The 25,265-nt window shown below is 33.4% G+C and overlaps 3 protein-coding genes across 3 annotated transcripts; 2 read left to right on the top strand and 1 right to left on the bottom strand.

Moving 5' to 3' along the window:
• Positions 1–4,614: 4,614 nt before the first annotated feature.
• LOC140878336 (mitogen-activated protein kinase 9-like) lies at positions 4,615–11,325 on the top strand. Its single transcript, XM_073281938.1, has 11 exons — positions 4,615–5,038; positions 5,820–6,228; positions 6,331–6,458; positions 6,553–6,612; positions 6,729–6,878; positions 7,029–7,184; positions 7,268–7,405; positions 7,499–7,575; positions 8,694–8,795; positions 10,098–10,338; positions 10,947–11,325. Exons 1-11 carry the CDS (start codon positions 4,784–4,786, stop codon positions 11,016–11,018), a joined length of 1,788 nt encoding a protein of 595 aa, XP_073138039.1. The 5' UTR covers positions 4,615–4,783; the 3' UTR covers positions 11,019–11,325.
• Positions 11,326–13,856: 2,531 nt separating this feature from the next.
• Positions 13,857–18,962, top strand: LOC140880876 (phosphoethanolamine N-methyltransferase-like). Its single transcript, XM_073285725.1, has 12 exons — positions 13,857–14,211; positions 14,321–14,436; positions 15,570–15,707; positions 15,805–15,942; positions 16,093–16,236; positions 16,625–16,735; positions 16,917–17,058; positions 17,314–17,594; positions 17,913–18,074; positions 18,170–18,223; positions 18,478–18,552; positions 18,650–18,962. The coding sequence occupies exons 1-12, from the start codon at positions 14,202–14,204 to the stop codon at positions 18,746–18,748; spliced, it is 1,470 nt and encodes a 489-aa protein (XP_073141826.1). The 5' UTR covers positions 13,857–14,201; the 3' UTR covers positions 18,749–18,962.
• Positions 18,963–22,054: 3,092 nt separating this feature from the next.
• LOC140885207 (WUSCHEL-related homeobox 1-like) lies at positions 22,055–24,941 on the bottom strand. Its single transcript, XM_073292153.1, has 4 exons — positions 24,500–24,941; positions 24,028–24,378; positions 23,717–23,769; positions 22,055–22,450 (listed from the first exon to the last, which is right to left on the bottom strand). Exons 1-4 carry the CDS (start codon positions 24,687–24,689, stop codon positions 22,106–22,108), a joined length of 939 nt encoding a protein of 312 aa, XP_073148254.1. The 5' UTR covers positions 24,690–24,941; the 3' UTR covers positions 22,055–22,105.
• Positions 24,942–25,265: the final 324 nt, after the last annotated feature.

Here is a 25,265-nt window from a genome sequence, read left to right as displayed (position 1 = left end):
AAAAAAATAAAATTTAGAAGGTTCAGCGCCCCAGCACTGCCCCTTCGAATTAAATTCGAAGGTGTAGCGCCCAGCGCTGAAAATGAAGCGCAGGGGCGCGGCCCCTTCGAATTGAATTCGAAGGTATAGCGCCCCAACGCTTAAAATGAAGCGCTGGGGCGCTGCCCCTTTGAATTAAATTCGAAGGTGTAGCGCTCCAGCGCTGAAAATGAAGCGTTGGGGCGCTGAATTTTTATTTTTTATTTTTTAAATGGGACGGTTTAACCCGGACCCTGAACCGACGGTTAATCGGACCCGGACCGGAACCGCCGGTTCACCGACCCGGACCGGAACTGGCCATTGGCGGGCCGGTTAAGGGTTGGCTAAATTCCAACCCGGACCCGGACCGTGGCCAGGTCTAACTATATGGAGAATCGTTGCAAAAGAAATCAAGTCAGATCCCTAGCCTCTCGCATATAAGTTCACCACGTCTAATATTTTCTTTTCGATTCCGTTTTCAAGGTTTCGAAAGAATTGTGGCTCAAAGGGTTTACTCTCAACTCTATAATCAATCTACCACAACTCAACACTTCAAAATAATCTAAACCAACAATCTCAAATAAATTATCCATCATATATCTCAACAAGAAATCATGTTGGAAGCAAACAACTCATATATCAATTAACTAAGTCAAGTAATTCATAGAATCATATAAGATTAAGTAGAACACCTAATCATGCATGTATGTGATTTAATAAACTCGAAAACCACCACGTTTTTTAGTTATTCTACCTGTCGAGGTTAATGTCGAATCATACCTTTAATCTGAACTCAAACCTCTGAAACTTTCGCACTACTTGATCAAACATAAGCTATCCAGAATTCTGCTCAATCCTTCTTGTGATTTCAACTCTAGTTGTGTCCAACTTGTAGCTCAAGCTCAAATCAATTCCGGACTCGTCAACTCGACTTCGTTACCTTTCAAATTAAATCTGAATTGAAGTGTTTACAAGTCATATATTAGCATTCAATTTCATCTAATCTCACAATTGCTTAAACACTTCAAAACTTGCCAAGATAACCGACATTTAAACCGGTATTGTATCGGTTACAAACCGGTACCGAAAAGTCCTATCTATTAATTCTAAGAACTTACACAACCTTCAAACATTGATATCTACTTCATATCAATATCATTTAATCACTACACATTCAAATTCAGCCCTTGCATTTTTCAGAAATTCAACAAACAAGAATCGACGGCGTAACGGCTCGAATTCGGTAATTTCAAAAGCATAAACGCCATCAATACTATACTTCAAACTCATATTCATACTCATTCCAATCTAAGATACACAAAATCAATAGCCCACAATTTCCAGAAATTTCAGAAAATAATCCATAATTCAAAAACATGTCCAAACGACGATTTTTTCTAAATCCGACTTAAATATACTATCGTCGTATAAACTAGAACACGTTTATACAATCAAATCTTAATTTTAACAACATCTCAAAATTCAAGCACGATATAATTGAGCCAAACTTATGTCAAAGTGTAGCACTCGAAGCCGTGATCGCAAATATACGATCAATTTGAAATTCTACCGGCCGGATCGAGTTTTATCGAAATTGAAATGAACAAAAATGGCTTGGAGCTTTCCTTCCTTCTCCCACGATTTTAGCTGCTGAATGGAATCTGAAGAACATGATACATACACGTATGATGTATCAAATATAAGCCATGTGTAATCCACTTGCTTTAGGGAATTGCACTTTGGTCCCTTAATTTCTTAATAATTGCAAATCGGTCCTTGGAACCTTCATCCATCTCTCTCGGTATTACTGTTGCTGAAGGGAATATATACACATGCAAAGTGTAATATAAATCTCTTGTTGACAAGTCAAATCCCATTTTTGCAGTTTAGCCCCTGAAACTTTGATATTTGCAGTTCCTGCTCGAGTTTCTTCTTCCAATTAAATCTTTTAATTCTCGGAACATGGAATTTGAATCTCAAATCCCACAAATATTCAATTAGAATATTTATTCTTTTAATTTAAGAATCCCGAATTTTAATTCTCAAAACCCGTAAATTCTAAAATTAAATATTTTCGGCTCGGAAATTTAAATCTCTAATTCCATAATTAATATTCATATTTTCAGGGCCTTACAATATAGTATTTGATTGATAGATTATAGTTTATGTGATTTAATTGATTGAATTTTATATAAAAATGATAAATTATCATTTTGTCTTTTTTAAAAATAAATAAAATATGAATAATATTATGTATAAGGGTAATATAGTAATTTAAATTCAATGATGTGATTGATATAAGATAAATGATTAATGATGTGATTGATGTAAAATAAATAATTAATAGATGTATAAATAATATGATGAAAAGAACGAAAGATTAGATAGAACAAGTTATACAAGTATTATTTGTACTTGTACCAAAAGAGATATATATATTACAATGTGAGAACTTACCGTCTTTATCTTTTGATGTGTACTAGATAAACCCTCAAATTAACGTAATAGATAAACTGTAATATGTTGATCCAATAAAGTGATTAATAATAATGATAATACGGCATAAGATAAAATTTGGGTAGTAGTAATAATAATACTTTATTTGTACTCTAAATTTAAAATTTTATTATGACACAATCTAGCTTACATTTTTTATGTGACGATGTAATTATATTGATATTATCTATGCACTTTTAAATTTAAATTTAATTTAACCTATTTTAATGTAAATGCACCTCTATATAAACTATAATAATAAATCCTTTTATAATTTATATATAATTACACATCATGAATATTTCCCCCCTCATTTTCATTCAATTTTAATATTTTCCGTTTTTTTAAACATAATAATAAAATTTTTTGTCGGATAATAAATACGATTATGTCCATATAATATGTATAATCGTTATATACTACATTATGATGTGTCCAGTATTCATATCGACAATAATTTTGAATATAAAGGAATGACAATTATTATTATTGTTATTTTTCATTGAAATTTATATTTTATATTATTTATTTATAGATTTGTTATTGTTTAACTCCATATTTTATTTTCTTAATTTTTATCCAGTTTCCTGTGTTTTTTTTTCAATTTTTTTTACTAAAATAGTAGAAAAATATCTTATCTTATAACATATACTGAGATCATATTAATTTTCCGGCGTCGATTATATATATTCTTATCCTATTCTTGGATCTGAAAGCGATAATGATGCACTAAAAAAATCATAATTGATGTCTTAGAAATTAATTTTTCGAAGTGTCAATGTCAGTATTTAAATAATAACAACAATAATAGAAGTTTTGAATAATAAAATAATAAATCGGAATGTCAGCATGGGATAGCGTTACTCTTATATAGTTATATTGCATTATTTGGCATTTATTATAATTTTATTTATTTATTTTTACATTTATAGCTTGGATTGTGTTTTTTTTATTTTTATTTTTACAATCTTGGATTGTAATTTATTTGAAGGTTATTTGTTTATAATACTAAACTTGTCGAGTTGTCCTGGTGGGATAAGAACTTTTTGTTATTATAGTTATAAATAAATAAAAAAGAAATAGAAAAATTGATACCAAGAAAACAATGTAGATAATTGTTTTTGAACTTTTTTTTTTTGTATAAACAATTTTAGAAAAACAAAAATATGAAAACTAGTTTATAGATTAAAATAATTCTGAGACGTAAAATTTTAGTCTTTATTAGCTCATAATTAACTTCATCTTCTTCTAAAACTCATATAATCTCTAAATAGCCATAGAATCTAGTATTTAAATTATGCAAAACACTAATACTCGTGATTAGAGTTATCAAAAGGAGTCAGGTTATGTCATATCACATAAGATAAGATATGTGTATTTAGATGACAATTTCTGGACCTATGTGATACTTAGGTAGTGTTTGTAACCTTTAATTTGTTAATAAAATCTCCATAATCACTTATTTTTAAAGATTGCAAACACTATATTAAAATCTATATAAATAAAAAAAACAACCAGATATATCACGACACATAAAATAAATAAATAAGTTGAGTTAGCAAAATTCGCCAATCATCTTGATGTCATCAATGACCCAACCCAATGTTTAACTAATTTATAATTGACAAACACTCTCATGAGACGGTTTCATGAGTTAATTATGTGAGACGAGTCTCCTATTTGGGTCACCCATTAAAAAGTACTACTTTTTATGCCAAAAATATTACTTATTATTGTAAATATGAGTATGATTAACCCGTATCACGTATGAGACTGTCTCACAGGAGTGTTACTAATTATAATTTAGTTTAACTAATTTATAATTTATAATTAATAAATTGTCGTACAATACCGTCGGTTTCGAAGTATAGTAACACTTCTGTGAGACGGTCTCATCCGTGAGACGGGTCAATACTACCCATATTTATAATAATAAGTAATATTTTTGACATAAAATGTAATACTTTTTAATGAATAACCCATATAAAATCCGTCTAAAAAAAATGCCCCATGAGATCGTAGGAGTTTTTGTCTATGAAGTGTAGTGTAGAGCAATAAATAGAAGCCCTCCATTAAATTGAAATTGAAATCAAATTAAAAGCTCCGAAAAGGCAAGAAGCAGCACGCGCCCCCAAAAACAGGAGCCACTCGCAGAGAGAGATCGCGGGCATTGCTGAAGTTGAGTGGATTAGAATCACGAATCTGATCGAGAAACAAGGGGGAATCGAAGCAGTGGATTAGAATCACGAATCTGTTTACAGTTAGTTATATGGGAGGTGGTGGGGCATTTGTGGATGGAATTCGTAGCTTGTTCCAGCGTCGCTCATCATCTGTCTCTTCTCATTCTTCCTCCAAGATTAGCAACTATGATAGAAACCCGCATCCCAACGATTCTCTAAAACAACAACAAGAGGAAGGGATTAATGCTATTCAAGATTTTGATATTTCTGAACTTGATCGAATCAAAGTTCCTAAAAGGGTTTATTTCCCTGTTCCCACTTCATCTATGGATCCCCAGAAAAAGGTTGTTTTTTTTGTGGACCTTGATAGTTTGCTTCTTGTGATTTAATGGCGTAGATCGACATGTGTTTTCTTGGATATTTTTTTTGTTTCAGTGATTGATCTGGTGTTTTCTGCGTCTTGATTGATGGTTTACTGGTTTTGAGAGGGTTGGACGTTTTATTGTATGATTCGCAGAACGTTTGTGGACTTTGGGTTTTTGCAGTTTTGTCTTGTATGAATCACCAGAGTTGATCGTCGCTAATGTTGAGCCCCATAATTTAACTAGGGTATAAGGGAAGGCAAAGAGGCTGATTTTAAATAGTTCGGGATCATACTTGCATTTGTAGTAAACTAAATATAAATTGTTTTGTTTGCGTAGCTGGCCACCCTTTTTCCCGGCTCTGTCTGTTCGGATAGGATCTAATCCAGGGAAAATTTGAACATCTTGTCTCGAAATTCTAAGAAGATAGGGGAAAGAAAATTTTCCTATCAGTGCCATGTTATTCAGTGGTGTGCTCAGTGAAAATTGGTTTTGCATCAAACAAAGTTCCTGTATGAAGCTTGGTGTACTATCATTCAAAACTTAACTTTTTTTTTTTCATGTTTGTTCTTCTACGATGGATTAGAATAGATCTTGAATCATCGGGATACGGACCTAGATATTTTATATAATTTCGTGATTTTTTCCTTTTCCTTTTTAATTTTTCATTGGTGAAAATAGTTATAGGGTAAAAGTAAGCATCCATCTTAGCTTCTGATTGTTATCTTTGTTGGGATCTTGATTTTATCTTTATTTTTGGCAGAGTGCACTGGAAAAAGATTTTTTCACAGAATATGGCGAGGCAAGTAGATATCAAGTTCAAGAAGTTATAGGCAAAGGTAGTTATGGTGTTGTAGCTTCTGCTATCGACACCCATACTGGAGAAAAAGTTGCGATTAAAAAAATAAATGATGTATTTGAGCATGTTTCCGATGCTACTCGAATCCTGAGAGAAATCAAGCTCCTTCGGCTGCTTCATCATCCGGATATTGTTGAAATAAAGCATATAATGCTTCCTCCCTCTCGGAGAGAATTTCAAGATATCTATGTTGTTTTTGAACTAATGGAATCTGACCTTCACCAAGTAATCAAGGCAAATGATGATTTAACTCCAGAGCATTATCAATTTTTTCTATACCAACTCCTACGTGGCTTAAAGTATACTCACACAGGTTGATATCTTCTAAACTTACTCATAAAGCTCTCTTTCTCTAATCTCGACAACTATGTGGGGAACTACCCTCCATGCAATTGATATGTATTTTTTTGTACAGCAAATGTGTTTCACCGAGATTTAAAGCCTAAGAATATACTTGCAAACGCTGACTGCAAGTTGAAGATTTGTGATTTTGGTTTAGCCCGTGTCTCATTTAATGATGCCCCATCAGCCATATTCTGGACTGTAAGTTTGATCCAGATGAAAATTTCATAGCATATTAATCGAAATATAGTGCTTCCTTTCCTAACCTTATTATTTTTCTTTTCGTATGTTGAAGGATTATGTTGCAACTCGGTGGTATAGAGCACCTGAGCTATGTGGTTCATTTTTTTCCAAAGTAAGCAGATAATTTTTCTCATGTCCCAATGCATATTTTTCCTTCATAATTGTCGTGTTACTTATGCTAGCAACATGAATTTGTGCTCACAACATTCAATGATTTCTTGTTTTCAGTACACTCCAGCTATTGATATTTGGAGCATTGGATGCATATTTGCTGAGATGCTTTCTGGAAAGCCATTGTTTCCTGGAAAAAACGTGGTCCACCAATTAGATTTGATAACAGATTTGCTTGGCACTCCTCCACCTGAATCTATTGCAAGGGTGAGATATTTGGTTCTGTAATGCGTTTTTTTTCTTTTGTTTAGTTTATAATCCATATTTCTGAAAAGAACATTGTTTGTTAAACTATTTGGTGTTTGCTGTTGTGGAATTACTTGTGTAATATAATTTTTGTTGTAACTAAAATGGCAGATCAGAAATGAAAAGGCGAGGAGATATCTCAACAATATGCGAAAGAAACAACCTGTACCATTTGAGCAGAAATTTCCCAATGTCGACCCCTTTGCCTTGCGCTTACTGGAACGGCTCATTGCTTTTGATCCTAAAGATAGACCAAGTGCTGAAGAAGTAATTTCAATGGCCTCCTCTTGGTTTTTGTACGAAAGTCTTTACTGTACTTCAAAATTTTTTTTTAACATTTATGTTTGCAGGCATTGGCTGATCCCTATTTTCGTGGGTTGGCAAATGTTGAACGTGAGCCATCAACTCAACCCATATCAAAGCTTGAGTTTGAGTTTGAACGGAGAAAGTTGACAAAAGATGATGTCAGAGAGTTAATTTATCGAGAGGTAGGCCTTCCAGCATAGTACAAGGTTTCTGATTGCATTATTTGGTTATATAAACTCGTGTTCATCTTGAGTACTTTTATCTTAAGCAAACAGATTCTAGAGTATCACCCTCAGATGCTTCAGGAATATCTACGTGGTGGAGATCAGACTAGTGGCTTTATGTACCCAAGGTTTGGCCAGTTATGGATTTTTGAAAGATTTCATTTTTGGCTAGAAGTTATTTATGAAGTAAATCAAATGTGTATTGCCTACGGTTTGGCATGTGATTTCTAATGCCTCCCTGACGTCTGTCGAGCAGATGCAATTCAATGCCATAGATGTCTTTGCATTAATAGATTGAAAAGATGCCGAGAGTAAATTAGCCACAGGCCCTCTGTGGTTTTGCTTATAGTCACCATTGCTTCCGCAGGAATTTGTCTCCATAATGAAATCTGGACAAATGTGCTGTTACGATAAATCTCGGTGAAAAATAAATAAATAATACTAAAATGATTGAAAACATCTTTCTTACAAAAGACAGTTATACCTTAAGCTTGCTCACCTGTTGAAATATCTGTCAATTCATTTCCCCTCAAATGTAAAAGCTTGATGAAATCATGAATAAATTGAGTTAACCCTGCGAGATGCTCGATGGGGTTTCAATTGCCAAATTTGTTAGACGTTTGTATTATAGAAAATGGCAGTCTATGACATTTATTCCCCCTGTGATCTGTGATGTAATTTTTACATTGGCTTCTTTTGTCCGTTAAAAGGGAATAGAGTCAATTATAGTTTGTCTAATAGTGAATTTGGAATAACTAAAGATTTTGCTTATGCTAAACGGGCTCCAGGAATAACTCAGCATTTGGCTAAATGATAAGCATGTCTCTAGTTCATTGTTCGCTTTCATTAATTGCTCATCCATGCCAACTAGGCATGCACTCCCTGTCTGTAAGGTCATGCTTTGGGAAGGTAGTCTATTCTATTTTTGCACGCTTTTTATGTGGTTAGATGGAGACACGCCTCTGGATGTCCACCGGGAACTTTCCCATTCTGTTATCATCGCAGTGGTCGAATATAATTATATAACATGTATATTAAACAAGTTTACTTAATGATTGCATCAGATAAAAGCAAACCCCCTTGTCCTGACCTTTTTCTGTTCATTGAATGGGGTGCTGATAGTTTGCTTGTAAGATCGGGGCGTGGACCGTTTTCTTTTGATTGGTATTGTGGAAACTGAGTGGTGTTTCTCATATTTGTATGAGAATTCTTGATGAGGTTTAATTTTCTGTTTAATATTCCTCAGTGGTATTGATCGGTTCAAGAGACAGTTTGCCCATCTTGAGGAACATTATGGAAAAGGTGAAAGAGGCTCTCCTCTCCTACGACAACATGCTTCATTACCGAGGTATGTAGGTTATTAGTAATCAAATATCATCCTTACAGGTGATACATGTCTTATCAAACCTATTGAACATTTAAGTTTCTATCATGCTCCTTTGCATCCTTTCCAGTACAAAATTTTGGTTAGATGCTAGTAGCCTCCTAATTATACGCAGCTAGATGATTGGTTAGTTGGCAGTTGACATTTTATGATATGGTGGTAAAACGTAATATAAATGTAGTCCAGTTAATTCGACTCATTATAGAATCTTTGGCAGTTCCATTTGTCAGCAAAGATGACGGTTTTGCATATACACTATGTATTTACAAGTTTTGATAATTACTGATAAATTTCAATTTTTCTATAAATTTAGTGGAGAAAGATGAGAGAATAAAAGAGAACATAAAATATAATAGATAAAGATAAGTGTACAATATGTGAACTAAACACCTCTATTTATAGGGTGGAGGGATATAGGGTAGAGGGATTAGTGTAGAAAAGAAAAATTACAATCAAATCAATAAACTACAAATCATATATATATAACAAATTTGTTATTTCTTGTTTGTTATTTATATTTTTCTTCCCAATTTTTGTATTTAATATATAATACAATAATTTTGTTCGTCGACTTTAATTGAAATATAATTTTATTATAAAAATGGAGTTAGCACGCAATGCGATTGCGTGCAACAAAATGCTAGTATATATATATATATATATATATATATGTAGTTACTCGATTAACTCAACTCGAGCTCGATCAAATCAAGCTTGAGTTGAGTTTTGATTGAGCCGCGCACGAGTAGCTTGGCTCTCTTGCACCCCTAGTTCCAAGAATGTGATGGTTATATAAACTAGTATCTATTTGATGCTGAGTTTCTCACTGTGACCCATCAAGTGAAAGTGTGGAATGACCTTGACATTTCTATTGCATTTCAAATTTTCTTTGAAACATATGGAGGAAGATGTTTTTATTGCCTTGTCTTTTCTTATACGCAAAAAATATGATAACTAACAGTTTTATAGGAGATTCTTCTAATTGTGTGCTACCTTCTACCCGCTTCCTTTTTTAAGGATATTCAATAATAGTTTAGTATATTTTCAAGTTGATGTATGATGTGTTAACAAATATGCTTGAAACTAGTTTTGGTTGATTCGTCCTTTTGCTTTCACCTTCAGTAGTTAAATTCTGTTATGAAATGGAGCATTAGCATGACAATGATCAAACCATTGATTTTGCAATTTATTGGTCTTTTTTTCGTTCGCCATGCTAGATGTCTATACTTTTATCTGACGTGTATTGATTTTTAACCATGCCTTCAGAGAGCGTGTCCCTGCACCCAAAGACGACACTGTTGATGTTAACAATTTTGAAAAAAGAACGTCCGCTTCCGTGGCTACAACTCTTCACAGTCCTCCGAGGGAAGATGAAGGACCAGTAAATGTAAATGGAGTTGCTCAAAATGGCCAGAATAAAGCAAACTACAGTGCTCGGAGCTTGTTAAAGAGTGCTAGTATCAGTGCTTCTAAATGTATCGGGGCCAGGGACAAAAGAGATACAGAGGTAATTTTCTTTGGTACCCAGTACAGGTTATTTGACTGGGATGGGGCCAACATCTTTATCTTGTAGGGAGGAACATTTTCGTTTATAATATATCCAAGTAAAATTGATTTAGGGGACAAGTCACGTTTTCTAAATAGTTAATATTTCAAACTTGTTGCTTATTTGGGTCAAGGAGATTGCCCTTGTCTTCCCTGTATTTCCATGATGATTCGGAGTGAATGAGCTGTACAGAAAGCATTTCCTTGAGGATTTCTTGTGTCGGTCGGAAGCATTAACAAATTTCATTGCTCAGCAGGGGATATTGAAATGAGAACCTCTTTTCCCTGAGTTCTTGATGAATTGAGTTATTTTAATAATGGTTTCCATGTTTTCTTTTTCCTGCTACAAGATAAAGAAACTCAAGGAAACTTCAAAGTTTGCTTGATGGGGCTGTACTTTCCTGTTCATTGTCGCTCTTCTGCTTAGAGAACATGGGCATGTGAAAATAAATATATGCATGGCATCAGAATCTACAAATTTAAACAAAATGTTGCATGGAGATTAGACTCTTTTTTTTTGCTTTCAATGCATAGTATGTTTGTGTTACCAGCCTTCTTATTTGTTGACAGGAAGAACCGATTACAGAGCAAAACGAAGAGATTGATGGATTGTCTGAGAAAGTTGCTGCTCTCCATGCTTGACATATATAGTCGTATTCTACCTTCCGAATGACGGTTGTGCATCGCCATTGGTTATTTTTTCGCACCGTCCATGGATCTACAAGATTCTGGCATTAGCCATCCAAGATACTTGTTTTGTTTCAGGTGGATACTACTAACATCAGCTTGATTGTTGTTGCAACAATGGCTGATGAAAATTTGTAGGTTAGGGAGGAGAATATACATATATATTCGAAATTAAATATTTGGATACAATGATTTCAGAAGCAGTTATTGTACCACTTGAGATCATATGAGTAAAGGTTATACAATTAATTTAGTTCTGGGATTTTGGTCGTGAGATTGCTTGTATACAATCTAGTAATATCTATTTCTTTGCTCTGACATTTGTTGTTTAATTAATATTAATATGAAAATACTAATGTTCTGAATGGACAAAAAACATCTAACGTATAGCAAGACCTCGTAAATTTTTTTTAATAAAAATAAATAAATTCATGATCATCTCAATTATAAAAACAAAATAAAACAAAATATATAATGATATTTATAAAACTAAATATATAATGATATTATAAACTAAATTAGATTATATAAATCCACGATTTTAATTACAAATGTCGTTTCCAAACCGTTAATTCAGGGTTAAAAATTGATAGATAACAAACTCGGCTTAGTGAATATGCTTTTGCTAAGTCAAAAATTTTTCCCTTCACTTGCCAGGAGGGGCGAAGAGATCCAAAGAGAAAAAAGATCATGACCACTCTCAGTCGACTCGGATTTTCCTTATGATGTGACCATTTTTCTCTCATAGGTTGATGTTCAGAATCAATCACGAGTCTCGAAAAATTTAAACGCGATACTGAGAACAACACTCTTTGTTACAGTGGATTACTCACGTTCACTATGATGTTTTATGAGATCATCGAAAGAAAATAACCATCTATATGAGAAAAAGAAAAACAACAAGAAAGCAATACACATCGATTTAAGTGGTTCGACGAAATCGTCTACATCCACGGACAAGCCGCACTTTTTTATTGATTCACCATTAATGTTTATAGAGACTACAAGTACAACAATATCTCTCAAGGAAGTGCAAAAAAGAATTTACGGAATTATCTCGTGAATATGACGATACACTGTCTCTTCTCACCCCATCTAGAGGATTTATACAGCCACATAAAGGAGTGAAACTTCTGGTACATTTCAGTTCACTCTCGAATTTCCAAAACTTGAATTTCTTTTGCCGATCTACCAATAGCAATCAACACCATAAATTTATAAGGCACTGGTCAACATATTAGTTCAATTTACCTTAAAAGTGTTACTTTAATAGTAGATTTAATGGTTTAACGATTTGTCACATTACCTATATAACATTGATTATAACCATATTTTAAGGGATATATAATTGAACCCATAAGTTGAATACTACCATCTGATTTAGAATTTGGTGGTGTTAGAAAATATTCAAGGCGCCATCGTAATTTATTACCAAAATCTCAAATATCAAATTTTGGACGAGGCATTGAGTTTAAACTTTAACTATTACATCTTTACATATCCATGAAAAAGAAGATTAGGCTAATCTCATGTATCATAGTTTTAACAATAAAATAATATATATCTTAAAAAAAATTAAAATAAAATAATGAGTCGCAATGGGGGTGTTAAATTGGTGGAGTAGATAAGTATGTGGCTACTGATCAGATGTTCGATTCTCTCTACCAATATTTTTCTTGAACTAGTTTGTTGTACTAGGCTTGCTCAAAATCCAGTTTATCTGATTAGCGCGATTTACTGGCTATTGAGTTAGTTTGAGGGCTAATCCAGCGATTTACTGGCTATTGAGTTAGTTTGAGGGCTAATCCAATATACAACAAAAATAGCGACAACGAGTTTTCTAGTTATAAAAAAGAAAAAAATAAATAATATAGTATGTGCCTCAGCAAGTATAGTAATATTACTCAGTGCTCTAAAAAACGGCGCCTAGGCGGTTTTTCACCTCCCCGATTTTTAGATAGTTGAAGCTTCAAAGAGTTATTGTACAACAAAAATAGCGATAACGAGTTTTTTAGTTATAAAAAAAAAAAATAATATAGTATGTGCCTCAACAAGTACAATAATATTACTCGGTGCTCTAAAAAGCGGCGCCTAGGCGCAAGGCGGTTTTCCACCGCCCTGATTTTTAGACAGTTCAAGTTTCAAAGAGCTATTGCATTAATTGACTGTCTAGGCCGCATAATCGCTGCCTAGATGCCTCAAAATCCGCCTAGACGGTCGCCTAGATTAACATATAGTATTTTATATTTTTTTAATTTTAATTTTTTAAAGAAATATTATTGATATATTTATCCATCGATTAGTGTCGAATTAAAACGAGAAATATGTCATGTATTTTGATTTGAGTTTGATGATGAGAAATTATTGGCGAAATGTTAAGATGAACGATAATAATCAGATATTTAAACTTGCAAAAATACTACTTACGTAGGTGAATTAGAGAAAGAGAAATTATTAGAAAAATATTAAGATGTATCGGATTAAAACAATTAGATATTTAGGCTAAAAAACCCGCCTAATATCCGCCTAAGCGGCTGCCTAAACGTCTAGGCGCTAGGCATTTGGATTTGGTGACCGCTCGTTTAGCACCTGCAGCTTTTTAGAATATTGATACTCTCTTCATTCCAATTATATTGTTCACATTTTTTTTTATGTGTCTCAAATATATAATTATATATCATATTTAGTAATTTTTTTAATATTTTTTTACCAATATACGCCTGAAAAAGAGAGGGAGTATTACTTTAATTCAATATTAACAATAAAATAGTACATGATTGTATACAGCTGAAGTAAATGCTCGATCTTGAAAAGCTTCCCCTCTGCAATTCATCCTACCCTTTGAGCTCGACATAAGCTCGATCTTGATACAATCGCAATCTTCAGTTTTATGATCTTCTTCTTCTCCTATTGTCTCTGTAAATCCCATTTATCCTGCAACTTTAGCTGATGCATCAAAAAGGGAGATCCCATAACCGAAGATCAAGGTCATTTTCGAGATCACGCGTTGCCATTGAGGGGTTTTAGCCTCCATTTACCGTTTTGTTTCAGATACCATCTGGAAAAGAAGAAAAGCCCGATTACTAAATACCTAGTCTTCGTCACTTGGAATCAGTGCTGCTGCATATCGTCATCATCATGGCTACAGGTAAATGTTTACGAAATCCAAGATTTTTAGATGTTTTAGGGGATTTAATGTATTGGGTTTGTTTGATTTTAAGAGAAATTCCTTCTTGTTTTGCGATTTGAAACTACAGAGCAAGAGCGTGAGCTGCAAAAGAGTTATTGGATCGAGCACTCTGTTGATCTGACTGTGGAGGCTATGATGCTTGATTCCAAAGCCTCTGACCTTGACAAAGAAGAGAGACCAGAGGTTTGATGTAAATTTTTTTTTGGGTGTTGAACTCTCATTTGACACATTTTGTAAAATGCATATGATAAGTGCCGTGGATTAGATATGACAATGTTTTTTTATTTTTGTATTAGGGGAATGGACTCCCAGCAAATTTTATTCTTTTAAGCAAACTCTTTCCGGGCATAAATTGTGCTTTTGTTTCTTCGGTTCTGATGCAGGATAGTTCAAAGTTACAATCTTTTAATTTGTTTTTCCTCCTTTTTCTTAAGGATATCGTTGTTGCTACCATTTTCAGCTAAATGGCTTTTTGTTGGATTATTTGGAACCCAAATTGGGTGGATATAATTTATTGTTCATGCATAAATATTTAAACTTCTAAAAAACCTTATGCAGTTTGGAGTTGATGTAAGGTAATAATGATATTTTGCGTCTGTAGTTATGAAACAGAGGTGCAATATGTGAGAGTGGTCTTATTTTATTGGAGTATTCATATGCGTTGTTCTTGTCATAATCAGTCAGCTTTCGCTTCGAAATTTTTTGAACTGCAAGAATAATAACATTTGAAATTCAAATGTGTAAAAGCTTACTGGTTCTAAAAATTAGCTTACGGAGGTCTTACAGCCATTTGGTTTCTCCAAGACCAATAAATATAAAGTAACAATGCTAACAGGTTACATTCAGCCTCAGAGCCTCTTTCAGCAATATTTTATGGCACCAAACGGAACTTTGCCATGAAATCTGAATGTAGGCTGTGCAATTTACACGTCCAATTTAGTTCTTGCCTCTTAGATCTGGTAGTGATTCTTATTATATGACTTATATTTGCCCTTAGGCTGTGCAATTATCAAGTATTATCTTTATGTGTTAATCAGGTCCCGTGCTCACTTTATCAGCATGCTTCTGAAATGCAAACCTGAGAGTTGTTGTGTAAAGTTAATTTATCTTGTAGCATTATAGCTAACCTTTACACCATCACGGTTTTATGTTTTACCATATCAATTCACATATAATCTACAGATGTTTCCTTTCAAAAGATAATGTTTAATCTTGCTAATTACCAACTCATCTGAGTGCTAGTAAATTGAGTTGTCATACTTCTCCATTGGACTAGGAAGTGATTCCAAACTCATCTTGCTCGTAATTCTTATCAGGTACTTTCCCTTCTTCCTCCGTACGAGGGAAAGTCAGTTCTGGAATTGGGTGCTGGTATTGGCCGTTTCACTAGTGAGTTAGCTGACAAGGCTAGCCAACTTATTGCACTTGACTTCATTGAAAGTGTCATAAAAAAGGTACGTAACCTTGTGCAAAACCTTAGCTTTTGTGGTTCTAGTTTCAAAATTTTCTCTTAGTTATATTGGGAGTAAGTTTTTAATTCTTTGTTTATAGAATGAAAGCATAAACGGACATCATAAGAATGTCAAGTTTATATGTGCTGACGTGACTTCCCCAGAACTGAACTTCTCAGAACAGTCTTTAGACTTAATATTTTCGAACTGGCTGCTTATGTATCTCTCAGACAGGGAGGTAATATTTTTAATCCACGTTTGGGGACCTTCACAAAATCCTTTCTGAATTTTGTTTATTTTTGGAATCTTTATCGTCAAATTTGTGGCTTCATTTTTTTATTTTATTTTTAATTTTGTTTTAAATTTGCTCTGTTCTATTCTTTTGCAGGTTGAGAGTCTTGCTGAGAGAATGATCAAATGGTTAAAAGTTGGTGGCTATATATTTTTCAGAGAATCATGTTTCCATCAGTCTGGAGACCACAAGAGAAAGAACAACCCTACTCATTACCGCGAACCAAGATTTTATACCAAGGTTTCAGTTTTATCTACATTTGTTTGTTCATAACCAACTCTTGATATATCATCATGTACTCTTATAGCTTCGCCCTCCTATCATGACTTCAGCTTGCAGTACTTTTGCTGCCATCTTGGTCACAAAATTTCATAAAGAAACTAACGGAGTATTTCTCCCAAATTGACTTGTAGAAAAAGGTTGATAAGTTTCATCCTAACCCCAGTTGATGATTGCTTCCATGCCTTTGTGTCTGATTTGCTAAACAGTTGACTGGAAAATAATTATTCAAAGGAGCTTATTTATGACTGCATGCTGAGTATTATTTGGAAATTGCGCTCAACCTATGCTGATTTATTGGATGTTTATTCAAGCATGATATTGATTCCTAAATGTACTGGTCTTGCAGGTGTTTAAAGAAAGTCATTTGTATGATGATTCTGGGAACTTGTTCGAACTTGCTCTTATTGGTTGCAAGTGCATTGGAGCTTATGTCAAAAACAAAAAAAATCAAAATCAGGTTTGTTATTGTCTCTGAGTCCATTAGTGGTACGACACAGGGTTAAATCCGGAAATTGATGCATATTTGAATTCCATCTTTTGCCACTCTCAGAACCAGTCCACAAAGATTGCTCCTTATTTATAGAAATGAAAATAGTAAGAATAGAAATTGATGTTTAATGTATATTTACATTTGGCAGATTTGCTGGATTTGGCAGAAGATTAGCTCAGACACTGACAGGGGATTCCAGAAGTTCTTGGATACTGTCCAATATAAATGCAGTGGCATATTGCGCTACGAGCGTGTCTTTGGGCATGGTTTCGTGAGCACTGGAGGGATTGGTATGTTTCCTCTAACAAAATTTCCTAACCAGCTGGATTTTGTGCACAAAATTAAACTTAGATAATGTTTCTAGCATTGAGGATCTAGAGTGTGTGACTTTCTGTGCATCTCATCTGCTTTGTTAGTTCTTTCATCACCAATCTTTACAAAACACCATTTATAATATTGCCAAAAATTTCTTGAATGAATATTTGGAAGATTAGAAATTAATGCTATGTTATAGTTTCATTAACTGATCTTCTGTTTATAAGCAGATACCACAAAAGAATTTGTATCTAAATTGGATCTCCAGCCTGGTCAAAAAGTCTTAGACGTGGGTTGTGGCATTGGAGGAGGTGATTTTTACATGGCTGATAAGTATGACGTTCATGTTGTTGGCATTGACCTCTCCGTCAATATGGTTTCTTTTGCTCTTGAGCGTGCCATTGGTCTCAAATGTGCTGTTGAATTCGAGGTTGCTGACTGCACCACGAAACAATATCCTGTTGGCTCCTTTGATGTGATCTATAGCCGTGACACAATTCTTCACATTCAAGTAACATTCTTTCCCTGAATTTTTCTAAGCCATTTCATTCTTCTCAATATGATAGACTTCATTGAAATAAATCTAAACTTGTGACAAATTTTGTCAAATAAAAGATCTGTGACTGCTTCTGTTAAAAGCACTGCTTACTGCCTCACTTCTCATTGATTCACCTAACTGGAAACATGATTAAAATAAGAGATTCTAAGACCAATTTGATTGAAAATTTGCAGTGATTGTATTCTATGATTTTTGTAAATATTGAATTTTACTTATGGAGTTCCAAGCTCTGTTATTTCTAATCTGCTGTATAAATGTGGTTTTGTTTAGGACAAACCTGCATTATTTCGATCATTCTACAAGTGGCTGAAACCAGGAGGCAAAGTCCTCATCAGTGATTATTGCCGAAGTGCTGGATCTCCATCTGCTGAATTTTCTCAGTATATTGAGCAAAGGGGATATGATCTACATGATATTAAAGCTTATGGCCAGGTGTGTCTAAAGGCAGCGATATTCATTTTCTTCACAAGTTATAATATAATGATCTCACAGAAGGCATTGCTGTATTTTTTTTCTTTTAATTAAAGATGCTTCGTGAATCTGGGTTTGATGAGGTTGTTGCTGAGGACCGAACTGATCAGGTGCTCATTGATCTCCTCGCGCTTTATTTCTCATGATTTCTCCTTTTTTCAAATTTTATCTGTACCTTCTTTTTTTCTTTCCGAAAATACATCATACCCTTTCTATTTTTCAAATTTATTGTTGTTGTGAGCAAACTATAGTGATTCATACCAGGAAATGCTTCATACCTCATTTCATTACATATCAATATTTTTGGCTCAAACCTTAATCAATCTCATAGACATAGTTAAACTTGGTACTCTCTTGGTTCTAGTTTATCAAAGTTCTTGAGAAGGAATTGAATGTTGTGGAGAAGGACAAGGAAACATTTACGAATGACTTCTCGGAAGTACGTTTTTATTCCTTTACACTTATCGTACCTCTTAATTTATTCCTAGATTTTGCCCATTCACTTAGTGTTTCGTCTGCTCGTTTCTCGTCTGCAGGAAGACTACAATGAAATAGTTGGAGGTTGGAAGGCTAAGCTTGTGAGGAGCTCTTCTGGGGAGCAGAAGTGGGGGCTCTTCGTTGCCAAGAAAAAGTGAAATCTTTTTTTCCCCCCCCTCAAAATTCCGTTACTTTCATTAAAAATAAAAAGAAAGTGACATCTTTCTTCAGGTACTCTATTTCCTTTACGTGTCTCTTATTTGTGCCCAATAAAAACAACACAAATTGTCAACAATTCTGTCTGAAATAAACAAATTTCTATTGTGTTTCAATATGTAACAGTAGTAATTCGGTACCTTGACATTTTGATAACTTAAGCCAATGCTACTTTGCATTTGATATTGTGAGATGTATGCAAAATAAACATCGTGTAAAAATTGAACTGATATTACTTGTGACAACGCTCATCAAACACGGGCTTACGCGCATCTGAACATCAACCCCTGCTAGAATAGCAGTAGATAAGTCGAACATCTCCCCGTTCATCGCCTCTCCCTAAACGCTGTTTTCATTCGAAAGTCTCCGGAGGAGATGCTAGGACTTGAACCCTGAGTAGCAAGTGGTGTTGTATACATCCAGTTTCTCCAACCAAAAACATGTTTTGGAAGTCCCAAATTCAAGAAATTACAAGTACCGGAACCCCTTGTCTTCCCTTTTGGAAACTGCTGGCAAAATAATTTGTGTTTGCTTACACAAAGAATAGTGTGCCATCCGATAAAGATTCATTAGACAAAGGCATTGGAAATGACAATGACCTTTTTTCAATTCTAACTTTGCCAATTATGTTGCATCGGTAATGTTTTTGCACGGACAGATGATAGAGAGACGTCATAAGAATCGCATACGGATATCATGGATATAATAATTATTATTTTTATTCAAAAAATATCCAACATGACATAAAAGGACATTGGTTTCATGAGCCCTTAGCCCAATGGCTAAGAGTGAGGTCATGAGATCGATTGGTATCAGGTTCGATTTCTGTTGATTGTGGGTATTTTTCCAATGGCTAAGAGTGAGGTCATGAGATCGATTGGTATCAGGTTCGATTTCCGTTGATTGTGGGTATTTTTCATAATTTATTTAGATAAATTTAAGTAATTTTTTTGCCCGAGATAAGCAAGTCTCGGATCAATACTCAAGTCGCGTCGGTTGTGCGAACAATTTCATTACTTTGTTGTAATTAATTACTTGTAATCTTGTACTTAAAAAAAATATTGATTTTTGATATATAAAATCTCAATAATATATTTTTAAAATTTAAAACTTACTGGCTACCAACAAATGGTCTATTTTGTCTTTATTTAATTGGTAAAAATCTTCAAACTCAAACTTAAATTTTAATTAGTGTCTTTCAAGACAAATATGTGTTCGCACTCACACATCATGTATTAGTATCATATCTGAAACAGTTGATACTGATCAAATATCATATATTAGTATCTAATTTCAATGTTTTTTTTGGTCGATTTTCATTTAAGAGTAGACGAATTTGTTGTTAATATTAATATCAGATCTAGAAGAGTCGATACTTAAATATCATATATTAATATCATATTTGCAATATTTTGTACCGATTTTCATATGAAAAAAGACATGTTGCAAACAAATTTTTAACGACAGAGATTGATTGCAAATTTAAATTTGAATTTAGAGATCCAAAGTTTTTTTTAAGGCAATTTAAACCAAATTTATCTTTAATTAATTACTTAATTCATTCAGAACGAACATAATCGCTAGAGATACTGGAAATCTCATCCTTGAATACAAAACCAATCTCCATTTCCGCTCTATTCCTCATTATTTTTAATCGGTGATTTCTCGTCCCCGTCTCCATACTCGAATATATATATATATATATATATAATTCAATTTTATGTAAAATACATCCAATAATTTGGTGTTATAAAAATTATTTTTTTAAAAAATAGAATATTATTATCAAAATTTAGTAAAAATTATATATCTTTTTTAAATAAATAATAAATATGCACGTTTAATCTTAATAGTTTATTTATTTTTAAGTAAATAAATGAAGTTCAAATAATATTTTTATATTATAAAAATTATGTTATCATTAACAAATGCATGGTATATAATTCACAAAAATAATGCAAACTAATAAATACTACAATATGAGTTCAAAAAAAATAACTACAATATTAATTTTAAAATTTAGTATAATTTATATTTATTTCAAGAGTTAAAACATTTTAATAAAATTAAAAAAATGTACAATTCAATATTATTATTATTATTATTATTATTATTATTATTATTATTATTATTATTATTATTATTATTATTATTATTATTATTATTATCGGGACGAGTTCGGAGATGGAGATAGCATCCCATAGCCGCCTCAATATATTTCGGTGATTTTTAAAAATCTTCGAACTCGAAAATATACCCGAAATAACTTATTTAAATCCGCTCTATTTCGGGTTTTTCCGTGGATCTCGAGCCTACGAGCCCTAGGAAAAATTGTCATCTCCAATAATCGCATATCTTTTCAACGTATTTTCGACCAAACAATTGGACATATAGTCAATATATTTATTATTTAGGACGATGAAGTAGAACGTAAATATTAATATATTAACAATTCTCCAACTATTTTAAAATGGCTTACAGACCAAATTCATGTATCGAATTTATTTCCGTTTTATTTAAAACTTTCATTAAATTTCATTGTCAGTCTAATTCCGATATCAGATTCTCATTGGGATACCCATTCTCTGAGAAATATTTAAAAACTTGTGACAAATCTTGTTAAATAAAAGGTCTGCGACTGCTTCTGTCCAAAACACTACACCCTGCCTCACTTTTTCATTATTTCACCCAAACATGGTCCTAATTCATCTCCATCCCATGCTTTTTCATTCCCATGCATGTCCTAAATTTTCTCCCAAATTTCAACTTTTATTATTATTTTAAACCATATATTGAATTTTCAAGAATACGGGTTTCTCAAATAATTCGATTGGTTTTTTTAATTAATGTTTTTTTTAGATTCGAAATTAAACAACCTCATGGAGTAGTATAAATCACTAGTCTCATCGATGTTTCGGTTCATGAGTTATTTTATTGCGATTATATTAGTTTTTTTCAAAAGAAAAAATTAAAATTTTGCTTCCACCATTTGAATTTTTTCGATTCAGTAAATAAAAAAGACATTACATTTGGATCGATAAATTTCAAATAAATTTAAAGGAATTTGAGAGGAGAAGAAAAAGTATAACATAAACTTAATTGCAATGATACATCAAAATTAAAATATGAAACTGCATGAGGAAATTAAAGAAAGAAAATCTACTTTAAAAGACTTTGTAGCAAGACACAAACAATGTCATGCATTCATTTCCTTTCATTACATCGATAGGCTAATTAATTCTATTATATTGAAAAAAAAAAGAAACATGCACTCTTTTTTCAAAATAATATATATAAATTCAATTCTTTAAAGGAAGAAATTCAAAAAATGGGAAAGGCGTAGCATTACTAGTAACAATATTGGCTGCACCAGATAACTCATGATCTTCTTTATCCTTCTTATCACCTCCAAGAGGGAACAACTCAAGGGTCCGTGCCTCCCCGGCGGCGGCCGTTGCGACGGCGGCGGCATTATGAGGTGGCGTGGGAGATGAAGAAGACAAATGCATAACATGCCACGTGGCATTCCTCTGGAGAAGGGTCCTCCTCTGCTGTGATTCTGTGTCATCACTATCGAACTGTAACCATCCATCTGTTTTACATTCTGTCTCTGTCACCTTTGCTGACCCTTGTCTTGAATTTTTCTGATTTATTAATTTATATATCCATTAATATATATTGTTCAAAACATTAATATTTATCTATTGATTAATGCATCAAGTCAATATATAATTTAATATATTGTTCAAAAGAGATGATAGAAAATTATAATTTTGATGCATTTTTCTGTTTATTCAAGGCTTTAAGCAATGATGATATGACATCAAAAAATGATGATACGCTCAATTCCACGTGGAAAAGAAAAATTATTGAAGAAAATGCAAGTTCGTAGACTAAAACTGTGAATTGACCGATAGTACGAACAAATTTTTTTTTTATGAAAAAAGTTAGACTTATAAGAATTCAAATGTTTATTTTTAAGAAACATATACAAATGGAATTAAAAGATATATATATGAATTTCATAGAAATGATTGAACCAAAAAACTTACAAAAATTAAACTCGAAATAATTGAGCCCTTCTGAATTTCAGATATGCTACATAACAAATTTGACATGTGATTAATTTATAATAATTAATGACCCAATGCCTACTAAAAGAATCTGTTTAGGCTTTATATATGCACATTTATGAAAATGTGGGATTGAAGAAGTAAAAAATGTAATCTTTATTGCATATGCCTTTAACTTAAATAGTATACAACCCCAAGTTTTCATGCATAGGGGTGAAAGTCTTTCTTTCCGTACACACTCATATACGAAGATTTCGATGCTAGCATACGGGTAATGCATCGAGGGCTCTAATTATTTTGCATATGAAATGCATAAAAAATTAGACCGTTGAATCTACCTTTCGAAGTGTACGTATATGTATATATATATATATATATATATATATATATATATGTATTTATGTAGGTATATAAATGTTGGGCAATTCAAAATTCGAATGAAATGAATGAGCACGACACCCAAAAACCCTAGCAATGTTTCATAACAATAGCACAGCAGCCCCCCGACAGAAAGGAAGGTATGCATGCAGCCTTTGACGCTTCTTTTAATCCCAAATCAATGAATAAAGAAAAGAAAAGAAAAAACATTGTTTTCTTTTCAAATTTTAGAACATATATATATTAATCATTATATTACCTGAAACCCAATGTATATATATATATATACTCCAAAAGTTATACATGTAATATTAACCATGCAATGATGTGCTTAATTATTATGATCTGATTAGTGGGAATATTATAGTTACTTGTGGGATGGCTTTTTTAGAAATCTGAGTTGCAAAAAAAGGGAACATGAAGTAAGACAAAGGGTAAAAAAAGCAGCAGAAAACAGACCTCTGTATTTGTACTAGATTTTGTGGGAGATGCCCAGTTTTTGGTCTCTTCACCTGCCCAAAAATATTTCAACTTTATGCTACAAGTCAAGAAACTCTTGGAAATGGAAACCAATGATCCAACAAACTGAACTCCCAATCTAAAAACTAAAAAAAAAATCACATCTCATAATATATTATTAACTCAATAAATTTAAAATCATTCCCTCTTGATTATTCATCTGATGAAGAAAGTTTATATATATTTCAACAACTCGTCTCCGACCACTGACTGCATGTGAGCTAGCTACATATATATATATATATATATACCTTGGTATTCTTTATTGATCTTCTGGGCATTTTCTTCCATGTTGGTCATGTACTGGGGTTGTTTAGCGGCGGGAGATTCGAGCTGGCCGCGGCGGCGTTTCTGCCTCTCTCTAGCCTTGTGATTCTGAAACCAATAGAAGACGTTCTTCCCCTCGATCTTGCCGTATCGGCGGAGCTGCGCGGTGATGTGTTGGATTTGCTCGGCGGAAGGGGTTCGAGTGCCTCTTCTGTATAGTTCTTCCAAGGTCCCGAGTTGCTCCGGAGTTGGATTCCATCTTGAACTCACCACTACTTGTTGTTGCAGTGTGCTGCTTAAATCTCTCTTATTTTGCTCCGACGAAGAAATCGCTGCTGCTCAAACAAGAAATGCACCCAAAAAAATGGCTACTTATTAGTACTTAGTAAAATAATATTTGACCCTACAAAATTAACAAATGATATATAGAAAGAATGAGAAATATTGGTGACTTGCCGAGATGATGATTCAAGGAAAGAAAGTCAGCGCCGTGTAGGAGGTTTAAGCATGGAGAGTTAGCGGTGGCGGTGGTGGTGGTGGAAGGAGCGGCGGCGGGTCTCGGCATAAGGGTTCGGAGTTTCCGGCCGCCGAATGATTCTTGAAGGGTGGTGAAGTCTCCCCCATCGTTATATCCCATCATCCACATCTCAAGTTTGGTTATGGGAAACCAAGAATATTAATGTATAATTATTTATTCTTTGGTTTTCAGTGCCACTAGGGTTCCATGATCAAGCGAGGCAAATTAGTAATAATTAGCTAATATATGTATGATGAAAACTCAAGAAAAGTAGTGGGAAATTTATGGTGGAATTTTTAGTTATAAGATCATAAAGTAGGGTTCCATAAGGAGAAGCGAAGAAGTAGGTAAGTAGGCCAAAAATAAATATGTGGATTTGAGAGAAAGAGATTGAACAAGAAACCCACAAAGAGAAAGGGAAACAAAGGGGGAGTAGGGGTGTTTTTTGGTTTCAATTCATGAAGTTGACTAAGGCTAAGAGATGGGGCAGTGGCAGTCACAAATCAAAGGCTATATTATTATTATTATTTATTTATTGGGAAATCATTTTTTCCCCTATTTTTCGTCTTATGTTACATGTTATCGGTCAATTCATAGATTTAATCCATCAATTTGCATTTGTTTTCTTCATTTTGGTTCTTTTTCACGACAATACTGACCGTGACATCAGATACATCAGCAATATTTCGTCTTCATATGTCAGCA

This window comes from Henckelia pumila, chromosome 2, assembly GCF_033568475.1.
Source record: "Henckelia pumila isolate YLH828 chromosome 2, ASM3356847v2, whole genome shotgun sequence".
Lineage (NCBI taxonomy): Eukaryota > Viridiplantae > Streptophyta > Magnoliopsida > Lamiales > Gesneriaceae > Henckelia > Henckelia pumila.
Note: the sequence above shows the minus strand (reverse complement) of the source record. Positions and strands in the feature narration are given on the sequence as shown.

Excerpts from the sequence above, each read along its gene's own strand:
- LOC140878336 (XM_073281938.1), top strand. The coding sequence starts at position 4,784 with ATGGGAGGTGGTGGGGCATTTGTGGATGGAATTCGTAGCTTGTTCCAG. Across the intron at positions 5,039-5,819 it reads CTATGGATCCCCAGAAAAAG|AGTGCACTGGAAAAAGATTT; the intron begins GTTGTTTTTTTT and ends TATTTTTGGCAG. Across the intron at positions 10,339-10,946 it reads GGGACAAAAGAGATACAGAG|GAAGAACCGATTACAGAGCA; the intron begins GTAATTTTCTTT and ends ATTTGTTGACAG.
- LOC140880876 (XM_073285725.1), top strand. Across the intron at positions 15,708-15,804 it reads TTGAAAGTGTCATAAAAAAG|AATGAAAGCATAAACGGACA; the intron begins GTACGTAACCTT and ends CTTTGTTTATAG. Across the intron at positions 18,075-18,169 it reads ATATTAAAGCTTATGGCCAG|ATGCTTCGTGAATCTGGGTT; the intron begins GTGTGTCTAAAG and ends TTTTAATTAAAG.
- LOC140885207 (XM_073292153.1), bottom strand. The coding sequence starts at position 24,689 with ATGTGGATGATGGGATATAACGATGGGGGAGACTTCACCACCCTTCAA. Across the intron at positions 24,379-24,499 it reads TTCCTTGAATCATCATCTCG|CAGCGATTTCTTCGTCGGAG; the intron begins GCAAGTCACCAA and ends TTGTTTGAGCAG. Across the intron at positions 23,770-24,027 it reads GATCAATAAAGAATACCAAG|GTGAAGAGACCAAAAACTGG; the intron begins GTATATATATAT and ends ATTTTTGGGCAG.